At 43.8% G+C, this 14,231-nt stretch overlaps 1 protein-coding gene across 1 annotated transcript; it reads right to left on the minus strand.

Annotated features, from left to right (window-relative positions):
• Positions 1 to 4,419: 4,419 nt before the first annotated feature.
• On the minus strand, positions 4,420 to 12,297 carry LOC306942677 (small ribosomal subunit protein uS10m-like; the record flags this gene model as incomplete). Its single annotated transcript, XM_079528686.1, has 2 exons — positions 4,420 to 4,886; positions 12,276 to 12,297. The coding sequence occupies 2 exons, from the start codon at positions 12,295 to 12,297 to the stop codon at positions 4,420 to 4,422; spliced, it is 489 nt and encodes a 162-aa protein (XP_079384812.1).
• Between the last annotated feature and the right edge of the window lie 1,934 nt (positions 12,298 to 14,231).

The following is a 14,231-nucleotide window of genomic DNA, read 5'->3' on the forward strand; positions in this document are numbered from 1 at the left end:
CCAAGAAGTGACATAGATGTCATGTTCATCATGGCCAAATGATGAGTAGCTAGTTTACTTCAGTCTGAAATTAATGTCTTCCAAAGTCTGAAAATCAGTGTGTGGTTTTAAGGAGTGTCACTACCGAAACACATAATTTCTCATAAATTACAAACTATTTTTGAGTGGTGCAACCACTCCCTTACGGAGCTATGTGTGTGGGTGGGTGGCTGGCTGGGTAGCTGGGTGGGTGCCTGGGTGGGTATGAGCACGAAAACAGCATGGTTGTTTTTCACCACCTGTGCGCAACCTAACACACACACACAGACACACACACATATATTAACTGTATATATGATGATTTCGGTTGTACCAGTACAGTACAGTGATAATACAGTACAGTACAGTAGAGGGTACAGTAGAGGGACCCGCACACGGTAACTGTCATTTCTCAACCATTTCGGACGTGGGGCGGCTCGTCGGGTCCTGCCCGCCCCCCTGGGCGCGTTCCTGGGGGTCTGGATGTTCCGGGGACCCCCACATGGTAACTCTGTCATTTCTCTACCGTTTGGGATGTGTGGCGGCTCGACCCTGGATCCTGTGGGTCTGGAACTCTCTATGCTTTTTAATGTACTTAATTCTAGTAATTCTAGTAGTTTAGTAGTAGCTTGAGTAGCTTGGCTATGCAGCCTTCATTATGCTGATTGGGGGCTTTGGGGACCAGGATGAGTTCTCGGCAGATGAAATTAGATGGAACACCGGTTGAGAAGCACTGGTTTAGAGAACTATGTTTATTTTCTAAGTTGCTGTTGGTAGTCATCATGGCTGCCAGTTCACATACTATTTATTTTATTTATTTTGATTTTTTTGGTAGTCATCAGGGCTGCCAGTCCATATATTTTTTCTTTCTTTATTGCCTCGCTATTTTATTTTTAAATTTTGGCTAGTCATGGCTGCCAGTTCCCACCCGATGTTGTGTGGGAGTTCAGACTGATCCAGACCATGCTGAATAACTGCTAGCTTACATAATGTCTTGAGGCTAGGACTGAAGTCTAAGACATACAGGACACCTGGCCTGTGGTCTGCTCCAAAGAGGATGACACAATCTCCGATCATGCAACAGCACATGCTATCGCTCTTAGAAGGACGTTTCCCCTTGGGCTTAACCTTCTTCCAGGAGAACGTCTCTGGACTGAATGTCCACAGATCAATGAAGCTCTGTTTACCGTTGTAACCACCAAATATGTACAGCTCTCCATTGTAGGTAAAGGCTGAATGCCACATGCATTCTTCTGGAAGAAGCTGTAGAGAATGTGTGTACATACATTCGTTGGTCTCTGTGTCAAACACTCTGATGGTGTTGTAGTACTGACCCCTCCCCCAGTGGCCCCCAATTACAAACATCTTTGTCCCGATGATGGTGGCAGAATGACTGTCTGTAGCAGGAGGTTCAGTTCCTCTGGTGTTAATTAAAGACCAGACCATTGTGCTGGTGTCCAACTTGGAGATGTCATTAGTGCATCTAGTCGGATGGGTCCGTCCTCCATGGATAAACATGACCTTCCCCAACACACAGGCTGAGTGGCCCCACCTCCCCTCTGGAACAGTCCCAGACACCCTGGGTTTGGACCATATGTGGGCGTCGACATCAAATGCATAAAGCACGTTGCAGTAATCTTGGTTAGTAAATCCTCCCCAGAGGTAGACAGTATCTCCAATCAGAACAGCTGTGTGGCCCAAGCTCCTGGAGGGAACCTCAAGGTGACGTCCTCCTGTTCCAGGGGTCACTGCAGGGGTCAACTTCCTCCAGCGTAAAGACAGTGTGTTGAAGACGAACACTTCAATGGGATCTCTTATCTGGTTTCCGTCTCCTCCAAAGCAGTAGATCTCATGTCCTATCACCACAGCAGCAGCCTGGTCCTCCCTATGTTCTCCTTCCAGATGTATCGTCCAGTGAAACATTTCACTCCACCGTCAATGAGTGTTGACAACTAGTTTACAGATGAACTTGTTAGGAAGATGGCAGCTCGATTTCCTGGTTGCAAGTCACTAACTGATGTTTAGTGCATCGGACACGTCTTTTAAAAGAACAATTACACGGTTGTGATGTCATTGCATGATTACGTCATATTGTAGAATATCTATAAAAGGTATCCATATATGGAGCTGGCCTGTTCTGACATCACAACAGTCCATATTTGGGCATGCCTGACACTCCATATGTACATGTGTACGTCTGTAATCCACGTAACTCGAGAAATATTCGGGTACTCTGACACGGGTACAACGGGTAATGCATAGCCAGGGGGGACATGGATCTCCAACTTCCATAGTTACAGACTCGGTGCTCTACAGCCGGGCACCGCTCTAGTAGCTAATTATAATACAAAAAATCACACTTGTGTGAAGTGAGGGGCACTCTTATCAGTATACATCATCATACATCATCTCATGAACAACTGAATTTATGTGATTAGTTGGTTAAATTTGTCATATTTGGCGGACATTTTACCTAATTTCTCATTTCATTGTCAATGGCAAATATTGAGACATGTGGTGAGTCTGGGGACAAAAGCTGCTAGTCCCTCAAAACAATCACACAGCCAATCAAATCATCACAAATGTCATTCCGGCCAATCACTTTTGGCGCCTCCACTATACTGCCCTCACTTTTATCTTCAATATGTACTTTGCTCAGCCAATCAAATCATTGCTATAATGGTGCCAATCCAAAAATGTTGAATTTAATTATTAGCAGATCAGTCACCAGTGGCGGTGATGATGATGATAAAATAAAGTCTTGTTAAATTCGACAATTGTCCCAAAGCTGAATGTCTGGTCATCAGGATCCACAACATGGAAGCTCTTTGACTGAATGTCTGGTCATCAGGATCCACAACATGGAAGCTCTTTGACTGAATGTCTGGTCATCAGGATCCACAACATGGAAGCTCTTTGACTGAATGTCTGGTCATCAGGATCCACAACATGGAAGCTCTTTGACTGAATGTCTGGTCATCAGGATCCACAACATGGAAGCTCTTTGACTGAATGTCTGGTCATCAGGATCCACAACATGGAAGCTCTTTGACTGAATGTCTGGTCATCAGGATCCACGACATGGAAGCTCTTTGCAGAGACGCTCATTTTAATGCTCACCAATGTGTTTTTGTAACGAGGTACCAAATGGACCCACGGTTTTGCCACTCCCCAGCCGTCAGAATCTAACGACCCACCGGCGACCCTGCCCTGCTACATGTACGCTATATAATGAATTAATACATTTACGTCATATTTGAGGCACATACTGTATGACCTAATTTACTTTCAGCGCCATTGCCGACGATTAAAGTCAATTGACGCCTAATTTTGATACTGACGCCATTGCCGACGGCCTTCGGCAATTGCGCTTTTATGGCGCGTTCGATTGCTCGAGCCATAATGCTACTCACGTTAGCCGGTTAGCTAGCTGTGTTGTTAGCACATGAACTGGATCGCCCATCTTAGATCGTCGTCGCCATAATAATCCATTCTATCCATTTCTTTCAATCGCCTGTATCTCCTATTCCTTGTCCCAGATGGCATTTTGGTCAAAACAGCGTTTCTTTGACGGCACAGGAGCTCTGGAGCTCTGCAGAGCTCTGCAGAGCTCTGGTCTGGCTTCAGATGGTAAACAAGGCCTGTCCGCTCTGTGTAGTTTCCTAGGTTATGACTACTGCTCATGGACCGGAAATGGCGGCTTTTCAAAATAAGAGCTCAAATTTAAAAAATGCTGGCGTGAATTAGATCCTAATTTTTTAATAAATGATAGCGGCCTAAGTGTTAAATATATAAAAAAAACATCCTTATATGTCACTTCCTATTGGAAGGTGGCTGTCCCAACCTCTAACCCCTACATTTAAATTCATGAAAAAAGTACTTAAATAATTTCTGTCACTTTCCTAAATATATTTTTTTAATACCCCCACATTTGATTTATTTTATAGGGAAGTTTTGTTTTTTTAATTAAAAAACGTTATATAAAAAATGCTGTCCCATGTTCATGTCACTACCGAAACATAAAGAGTTTAAGTCCATAGATGGAGCCTGGTTTAAGCCACACCCTCACACTCTTCACCAATAAGTGACATAGACCAAAGTCTGAAAATCAGTGTGTAGTTTTAAGGAGTGTCACTACCGAAACACATAATTTCTCATCAATTATAAACAACTTTGTTTTTTCTGCTAAATGTGATGTTTCTATCCATGTACATCAGTTCAAAGCTGTTTTTCTTAGACATTTTTTGCCTAGCATTGTAGAGTTAAGGTTAAGCTAAAAACTAGATAAAATTGTCAATGAAACAGTCACTACCGAAACAAAAATCACTAATTAGTAACATGATTGTTTCGGTAGTGACAAAATTGGATGTTTATGCTTTTTAATGTACTTAATTCTGATTTCTATTTCATCATGTGGTCCAAAATACCAAAACAAAATGTAAAAAGTGTGGCGTTCTTGGAGTTGGAGTTCTTATCAGTGGGCTGGTCCTTCCACATGGGTTCCAGAATGTGTTCAGGAATCTTCTCCATAGCCGTCTTGGAGACCTCCATGGCAACGCCTTCTGGTAGATTCCTCTGGATGTATTCGAGGTAAACTCGCGCTGTGGATCCCGTTACATGAGACAGCTCGATGCGGCGGAAATGTGTCCTCATCTCATACTGGACCCTGTGCTTCTTGAAGATGTGGATCGACTTCAAAAGTGTAAGCCTCTCGATGTTCTTGGGAGGTTCGAAAACCCTGTGGAGAGTAACGCCAAGCTCCTTGGCTGCCAGAGTAACAAAGAACTCGTAGCTGTCCAAGACAGCCCTGTCGTGGCCTTTCACCAACACAGACACCGTTTGGAACAGAGAGTCCGGCTCTTCTGTGACTGTGATCAACGACGGAGTCGGCCAAGGTGCAATCCCAGAATGAAAGGTAGCCGTTGGTGCCGACGGTAGATGCGGTCGCCGGGTTATACACCTCCGATTAACTCCGCAGTTGCTCAGGCCTCTTGTTCCCAACGTTGACGTTCCTGCAAAAATCCTTGATAAAGAGCAAATCTGCCGACTGACAGACATGTTTTTTGAGCGGCGCTAGCCGCTGCTATGCACAGCTTTGTGTGTCAGTCCGTATGGAATGTGCTCAGTTGATTGGTTGAGAACGGAATGTGATGTATGATGATAAGAGCGTTGCTCACTTCACAGTCACACAAGTGTTTGTTTTGGTAACCTTCCAGTAGACTAGACACACCTGACACGTTGATGGCAATTTCAGTTCCAACTGCAGAGATAACTGAAATATTCATTCAGGAACCCCCATATATGAAGAGAATTGACATACTCAAGTCTGACATCATAGACTCTCCTGGAACCCCATATATGGAGATAACTGACCTATTAATCCAGACAACCCCATATATGGAGATAATTGACCTATTAATCCAGACAACCCCATATATGGAGATAGACACTCAAGTCTGACAGATCTTGTGGAACCCCATATGTGTGACTCTTTGTGATGTACAGCCTGCCATGAATCCCAAATAAACAATTATTAACCATGTTATGTTGTCACATGGATGTATTTTATCTAAAACATTTTGGTTTCTTCGTTGGTTTTGGAGAATTCAGCTCCATTTCTGGATTTTCTCCTTCTCTATGCCTACCTGTAATGTGGAGTGCCGGCCTGTCAGGCCTGAGATTTGCCAATGCCGTATGACGCAAGCGTCTGTGATTGACTCTGGTGTTGTTTATGTCCGGAAAACGCGGAAGTAATGTGTGCTTGCAATATAATGATGATAATGTTATAGCATCATAAGTGGTTAATACTTTGTCGATAAAGTAGTTTAGCCTGGACATTTCCACGTTTACCGTAACACTGGCTTAGTACTATCCGGCTAGCAGCGGGAGCTAACGGGTAATAGTCTAGGCCAGGCAGATGCAAAGATACAGTCTACCATTCATTGTCAATGTAAGCGTTTGTAGCTGTTGCAAAAGACAACTACAAAGCTACAAATAAGATGAACTGGTTTCAACTTCACCTACAAAGATGCAAAGGTACAAATGCGTTGTGTATCTTTGTATTATTTTTTATTATAAAAGGCTATTTTGGAACAAAGTTTTATAAAAACCTATCTGTGAACTGTATTCATGTCCATCACTCCATGACTGAACTGTAGTATTGACTACTATTTAAATCTAACCCAATAACCAGGGAAGTTGCAATATTAAACTGCATATTCCGTATCACCCCAGGTGAAGGAGTTCAAGTATCTCGGGGTCTTGTTCACGAGTGAGGGGAGGACGGAGAAGGAGATCAACCAGATAATCGGTGCGGCAGGGGCGGTATTGCAGTCGCTGTACCGCACTGTTGTGACAAAAAGAGAGTTGAGCCAGAAGGCAAAGCTCTCTGTCCACCGAGCTATCTTCGTTCCTACTCTCACCTATGGTCATGAAGTGTGGGTCATGATCGAAAGAATAAGGTCGCGAATGCAAGCGGCCGAAATTAGTTTTCTTCTACAGGTGGCTGGCATCTCCCTTAGAGATATGGTGAGAGGTTCAGTCACACGAGAGAGACTCGCTGCTTCTTCGCCTGGAAAGGAGCCAGCTTAGGTGGTTCAGGGCATCTGGTTAGGATGCCTTTGTCGGGGCAGGCCAAGGCGCAGTTGGAGGAAACACATCGACTCACTGGCCTTGGAACGTCTCGGGATCCCCCAGGAGGAAGTCACTAATGTTGCTCTAGAGAGGGAAGTCTGGAACAGTCTGGTGGAGCTGTTGCCCCCGCGACCCGACTACGGATAAGCGGTTGAAGATGGATGGATATTCTATATTATCTTTAGGGAAAGTGCAAGAGGTTCATCGGTGGCATCCAGGGAGTCTGTGTGCAAAATGTGGCATCGACCGGGTTAACGGTGCTGGAGATTAGCTGGTAACAAACGGACACACACACGCATGCACCCACGCACGCACACACGCACGCACAGTGAAAAAGACTCTCCCCCCATGCCTTCGGCCTGGTGGAGACAATAAGCTAGCTTCACTCTTGTTTTCGACTCAATACCACCCCCATCTGGTGTGTGTGTGTGTGGAGGGGGGGGCTTGACATATACAGGGCAGCTAATATCAAAGCACTCGTAGAGGTAAAAAGGACACAGATGATGTTAGTGGTGACTGATTGTGTCTTGAGTGTGAGTGTTAATAACTAGATGGAAGCCAGTTGGTGATTGGCTCCTGTGTATATTGCTCCACTATAAAGCCTCCAAGCATACAGTCTCTCCTTCAGTCAAACTCAGCAGCACTCTGCCATGTGCCCTCTGTGTTAACTTTGTCTCTTCTTTAGGGAATTAAAGGCCTAAAGTTCCCTTTCTTTCTTTTTTTTAATTTTACAAAATGTATGCCTTTTAGACACAGAGTGGAGAGGGTGTTAGGTCAAAGGGCATGCTTTGAACTAGTCAAGTCCTTACAACTACCAGACCAGAACTATGCTATTCATTCTCTGGAGACATGAGAGTTCTCATAAAGGTTGACAGCTCCTCATCTGCTAAATGCCTGGACTGTAGATTTACTGTAAATCAGAGTTTCTCAAAGTGGGCTCAGTAAAACAGACCTGAGTTGCAGTGTATTTGGTGCGTTCTTTTTCAATCTACACACCAAATCTATCAACAAAAATAGCAGATCTACCATCTCGCAATCTGTCCTATAATGGAAACAGACATTCTCTCAAGTTTTCCTCTGCATACTGTATCGTATGGGGAAAGATATGCATATCTGTGTACCATAATATGACAAGATTCTCAAAACATGTGCAATTCAAGGGGTTCTGTGGATGAAAGGGTAATATTTACAGTCAATACGAAATCTACACACCAAATCTCTCACCAAAAATAGCTGATCTACAAGCTCACAACACGTCAGAATAGGGATTCCGGGGTTCCAAGTGGTTAAACGTCAAGTTATTTGCAATCTGTCCTATAATGGAAACACATTCTCTCAAGTTTTCCTCTGCATACTGTATCTTATGGGGAAAGATATGCATATCTGCGTACCATAATATGACGAGATTCTAAAGATTAACAGTGCAATTCAAGGGGTTCTGTGGATGAAAGAGTTATTATATTTACAGGGGTATTTACCGTTTCCTTGCTATTGTGTTTTTGGCTGTGATGTTGTTGTATCCTTGTTGTAAAGTGCACAGAGACCGCTTGGGGTGATGTTGCACTATAAATACAAATAAACTGAGATATATCCAGAATGCAGTTACAGATATCTGAAACTAAAAGCCCTATAGGCCACACATGAATGGTGGAAGTGACATCATTCCTCCTGCCTCAGATTACTTTGATAATATTTGGAGTTCATCAAAATCACTTCAGTTTAAACACATATACCCTGAGTCTATAGACTCAATCTACACACCAAATATCTCAAACATAGCATATCTACAAGCTCACAACACGTCAGAATAGGGATTCTGGGGCTCAAGTGGTAACCCTTCCATTGTGTTAGGGTCATTTTTGACCAGTTTTCAAGTTTAAATAGGTAAAAAGTACCCTTTGCATTTGATTTGTAGAACAAGGCTTCATGATATCCCCAGAAACCAAGTTAAATCTCACCATTTTAGTGAAACCTGTGGTGTTACTGTTCAAAAGTGACCCCTATACATTTATGTCATGATTTGAAAGAAGAACACACATACACAACCCCCCCCCCCCCATGGGAAGTTGGGAACACAAGCTTTCTCGCAGAAAGTTTGATACATTTGGATACATTAGGGGCTGCAGGGCTAATTGACTTGACTGTCCCCGTGTGACCCTTTACCCACACGGACACACACACACACACATGCGCACACACGCACGCACGCACACACGCACACACACACAAGATGACAGTTGTAGATAGGATTAAGGTAATTGTGGATATTTAAAACGTTAGTTTTAACTAGGAAGAACTGAATTACAGATATCTGGAATACATATCCAGTCCAGCTATTAAATGTTAAAATGGCTTGACATATACAAGGCAGCTAATATCAAAGCACTCGTAGAGGTAAAAAGGACACAGATGATGTTAGTGGTGACTGATTGTGTCTTGAGTGTGAGTGTTAATAACTAGATGGAAGCCAGTTGGTGATTGGCTCCTGTGTATATTGCTCCACTATAAAGCCTCCAAGCATACAGTCTCTCTCCTTCAGTCAAACTCAGCAGCACTCTGCCATGTGCTCTCCGTGTTAACTTTGTCTCTTCTTTAGGGAATTAAAGGCCTAAAGTTCCCTTTCTTTCTTTTTTTAATTTTACAAAATGTATGCCTTTTAGACACAGAGTGGAGAGGGTGTTAGGTCAAAGGGCATGCTTTGAACTAGTCAAGTCCTCACAACTACCAGACCAGAACTATGCTATTCATTCTCTGGAGACATGAGAGTTCTCATAAAGGTTGACAGCTCCTCATCTGCTAAATGCCTGGACTGTAGATTTACTGTAAATCAGAGTTTCTCAAAGTGGGCTCAGTAAAACAGACCTGAGTTGCAGTGTACTTGGTGTGTTCTTTTTCAATCTACACACCAAATCTCTCACCAAAAATAGCAGATCTACAAGCTCGCAATCTGTCCTATAATGGAAACAGACATTCTCTCAAGTTTTCCTCTGTATACTGTATCTTATGGGGAAAAATTTGCATATCTGTGTACCATAATATGACAATATTCTCAAAACATGTGCAATTCAAGGGGTTCTGTGGATGAAAGGGTAATATTTACAGTCAATACGAAATCTACACACCAAATCTCTCACCAAAAATAGCTGATCTACAAGCTCACAACACGTCAGAATAGGGATTCTGGGGTTCCAAGTGGTTAAACGTCAAGTTATTTGCAATCTGTCCTATAATGGAAACAGACAATCTCTCAAGTTTTCCTCTGCATACTGTATCTTATGGGGAAAGATATGCATATCTGCGTACCATAATATGACGAGATTCTAAAGATTAACAGTGCAATTAAGTTCTGTGGATGAAAGTGGTTATTTTATTTGCCCTAAGTCAATACTAGTTGGAGAACCACTGCTGTAAACTGTCAGGAATGATTGTGGGGTAGGATCAGAAAACAGGTGATAGGAGGCAGAACAGATCAACTAATATCTGAAATAGTTTCTCCTAGTAAGAATTAAATTGTAGATATCCAGAACGAACTGGATATCTGAAACTAAAAGCCAAATACACATATAGCAAGCAGTTTTAACAAAATAATTAAATTGTAGTTCAGTCAGACAACTGAGTACCACAGACGAAAAACAGTCTAAGTCCAAATTTCAGACTGACCCCTCCATGAAAAGGCCTCGTTGTCCTGAACCCTTATCTATCATTTATATATTATGGATCAATAGTGTGGACTTAGACTGTTATTCGTCTGTGGTACTTACTCACGAATAGTTAAACCAATATTTATTGCAGAATGAGTAACAAGTGTGCATATGATATTAGATTTGGCGTTCGGCTCTGCTGGATTTCTCCCTGCTCGGCATGGTTAAGCAATAACACAGAATATAAAGAGCAGGGAGATAGATATACAATAACCCCCCATGGGGAACATAAATAGCAGAGCCCACTGGTGGTGCTGGGGAGGAGGTGGGAAAAAACATCGCATACAACCGGGGACCATATGCAGAGGAAGGCAGGAAGAGCATGCAGACTGGTGAGCTTAAGTAGCCCGCCCAATTGGTCAGCTGACTGCCGCATCGGCGAATGACGCACTGTACACCCACATAGTAATGCAGCATGTTAACCCCTTGAGTATAGTATGCGCCTTGAGCATGGCATGAACCCCCTTGAGGTTGTCTGAATGAACTAACTTCGCAAGCTACGTCTCATTTCAGTCAGACAACTCACGAATAGTTAAACCAATATTTATTGCAGAATGAGTAACAAGTGTGCATATGATATTAGATTTGGCGTTCGGCTCTGCTGGATTTCTCCCTGCTCGGCATGGTTAAGCAATAACACAGAATATAAAGAGCAGGGAGATAGATATACAATAACCCCCCCAACACACATACTTTCGGTGAACTCTCACCGTTGATCCGGGCAGGTGACCCACTATGGATACATAGTGACGAAATGCAAATATGCATTTCTGGAACCTGCCGGATATGCTAACCCCCCCAACAAAGCAGAACCGGAACGCCCTACGGGAATACTCAACCGATACACATCCGTGCAGATGTCCCACTGAGAATAGTGACGAAATGCAAGCTATGCATTTCTGGATTTTGCACGGATATTTTAACTTTTACGTGAGCTATGTGTAGCCATGACTGCACGCCGAGCCGTGAGGCTTACCTCTTGAGAAAAAATAATGTGTGGGGCCCCGGCCGATCCCCTTTTTTTTTTTTTCTCTTCTCCCAGCATGAGAGACAACCATCTGGGATCGGCTGGGGCATACTAACCTTAAGCTTAAGCTGAAAAAGGCCTGCTTGGCTGCGCTCGCCGATAGGCCATTCCTCTATTGCCACTATAGAGGAATATTCTACGCTGCTGCGCGCGTGTAGTGCAACCATTCACCGTTACGCCGACGTCCTCAGCAAGAGGAACGCCACCGGCCCTCTGTCAGCAAGAGGAACGCCACCGGCCCGCTGTTTCATAGCCGCTATGAACATAAGCTTGAGATGAGAACCGGTATGCTACTATAGCCATTTAAGCTTGAGATAACGACCTGTAAGCATTCCACCCAGCGACCACCGTATATGCAAGGTAATAAGATTACCATTCCTGATCGGATACAGCACTTGCATTCATTACATCCTGAATAAACAACTGAAGCTCTTCTGATTAGATGCACATAATGATTCATGGGCAGCTGAGGACCATGGCCTGAGTTTTGGTTGGCAACTGGCGCATCAGCGTGGCAGTAGAATCAGGAGTAGCGAGGGAATGAGCTGAGAAGACCGATAGCCCTGGCTTAGGCAGGGCTCGCGCCACCTTACGGAGTCCAGAACGCAGCCAAAGCAGGTTGCCCAATGCAGAACTAAAAGACACAAGCAGAGACAGAGTTACTTATACTTCATCCTGGCTGAATGATTAAAAGAGTGAATAGGGGATCCTAAGCACGGATCGGAAACAGAGATCATGCTGAGGGTCAAGATCAGCAGAAGAGACTTCCCACACCACACGAGCCCGATAAGCCGTTTAAAGAGAGAGAAACCGATATTTAAAGAGAAAAGCCTTAGATCTTAATCCTAGTCTATTTAGACACCCACGTGATAGATGCCCCTAATGAATTAACTTACATGAGCGGCATATGCTCTTCATGACGCCTTTGAGCAATTGAATATGAGCTTAAAGAAGTTAAAATAGCTTCATGTCATGCAGACCCGAGAACTGTTCAAGACCACCCTCGTCCAGAACTGGGATGAGATACACTACTATGTTCCATACGAGCAATCTATAATCATGCTGCAGAATCAATGAATGGTGATGGTGATGGACTTACTTCTTCGCAAGATACTAGAACCATCACTTTCGAAGAAACCCCAACCGACCAACGCCGGCTGAAGAAGCATTGGTGAATCTCCTGACTGAGCGACCTTAGGACATCTGAGACTTGTGCTGAAAGAAGCTTAGGACCAAGAGAATATCTGAGGGTCATGAACCTGTTGAACAAATGAGCCACAGATAATAGATAAAACATGATCTGCTTTGAGAGAAAGCAAGATATATGCCTGTCCTGTATAGCCACTTATTTTTGAGTGGTGCAAACCACTCCAACAACCAGCTTTGTCTGTATTTGTGTACCTGTATACCTACGTGTCCGTGCAAAGGTGAGCATGGTTACTATGGTTAGTGTGTGATGTCACTGACATAGCTGATCAGACTATATAAGACCTTGCACCACTCAGTTCACACGGTTTCACATGATTTTTATTATAATAATTAATATTGTTAATACATGTATTAATTTATTTAACATGACACTAAACAGCTTCTATGAGGAAGCGATGACAGATAATTGACGACATCGATGCCATTACCTATGAACTTATACTGCATTCATTTAGATTGCCATCCAATGCCATTTGAAGCAATAACTAAGAGGAGCAGAAAAACAAGCCTTGCAGAGTCATGAGGCCCGGGGCAGGAGCCCAACTCTTGATTCAGAAGTGTGAGGCGGATTGATGTACACGTACAGCCCCTGGACGTGACACTGGAATGACGCAGGGACTTACTCCAGTCCGACCATTGATGCAGAGTGCCGAGGATCGGAGGAAGCACTGGGTTCCCATTTCCCCGGAGTCTTTGGTATGACCCAGCCGGTGATCGAGCCACAACCTCCCAGACCCTGGGCGGACTCGACTAGCAGCGAGGCCCCTGAGCTGGTACCAGAAAATGAAGGCTTACAACATATTTCACCTGATAGTAGCTACCAAGTAGCTACCAAGCGGCCACGAAGAAAATCGGCCCCATCCCTACTAACTGCAACGTTAAGTAGATTAACAACAAGATATGAGTGAGCGAGTGAGCGAGAGGCCAAGGGTGGCGGGGGGCACCCGACAGTCAGCCAGCGCTCGGAGGCCCCCTGAGGGTGGAGGCCCGTTTCAATTGAAACTGGAGAAACAAGCAAAGGCCTCCTATGCAAGTTGCAACTAACCCAAACTTATGATATATCCACTGCGGAATTAAATAGACATTAAACGTCATCACTGTGATATTTGCCTAATGCTGTTACTCAATACTATAGTGGTACTGAGCGACATCAAATCGATTACTGGTCTGAATACAAACTGGCAGACTACATTTCCCGGCTGCACCGGGGAAAACACAACCAATAGGGTGTACCAAAATCTCCTGGAGGGGGCATCAACACATGTGTCACATGGTAGCGGCCGCCATACTTGCTGGCTTGTTTGCATTGAGAAAAACAAAAACAAAACTGACCTCACAATGGTGCAGACTTGCTCAGTAAATAAGTGCCACAGCAGGTCACGTCGAGGAAATGAGCCAGAAAACGGAATTAGATGTTCAGCTTTCCAGCATGGAGACAGCATCAAGGAACCCAGATTGACGAGTTTACAAAAGACGTAGAATGGCTTGGATCGGCGCATGGGCGCAGAGACATAATGTTCAACAAAGTATCTAAGCACAGCCGTGTTTGTTCACAACATTTAACTTGTCCTTGTAATGTATTTGGGCCCCGACGTGGTGTTGGTTCACTATGTTGTCGCCAAGAACGAGCTTAATATTTACAA

The sequence above is a fragment of the Electrona antarctica genome (assembly GCF_951216825.1).
Source record: "Electrona antarctica genome assembly, chromosome: 18".
Lineage (NCBI taxonomy): Eukaryota > Metazoa > Chordata > Actinopteri > Myctophiformes > Myctophidae > Electrona > Electrona antarctica.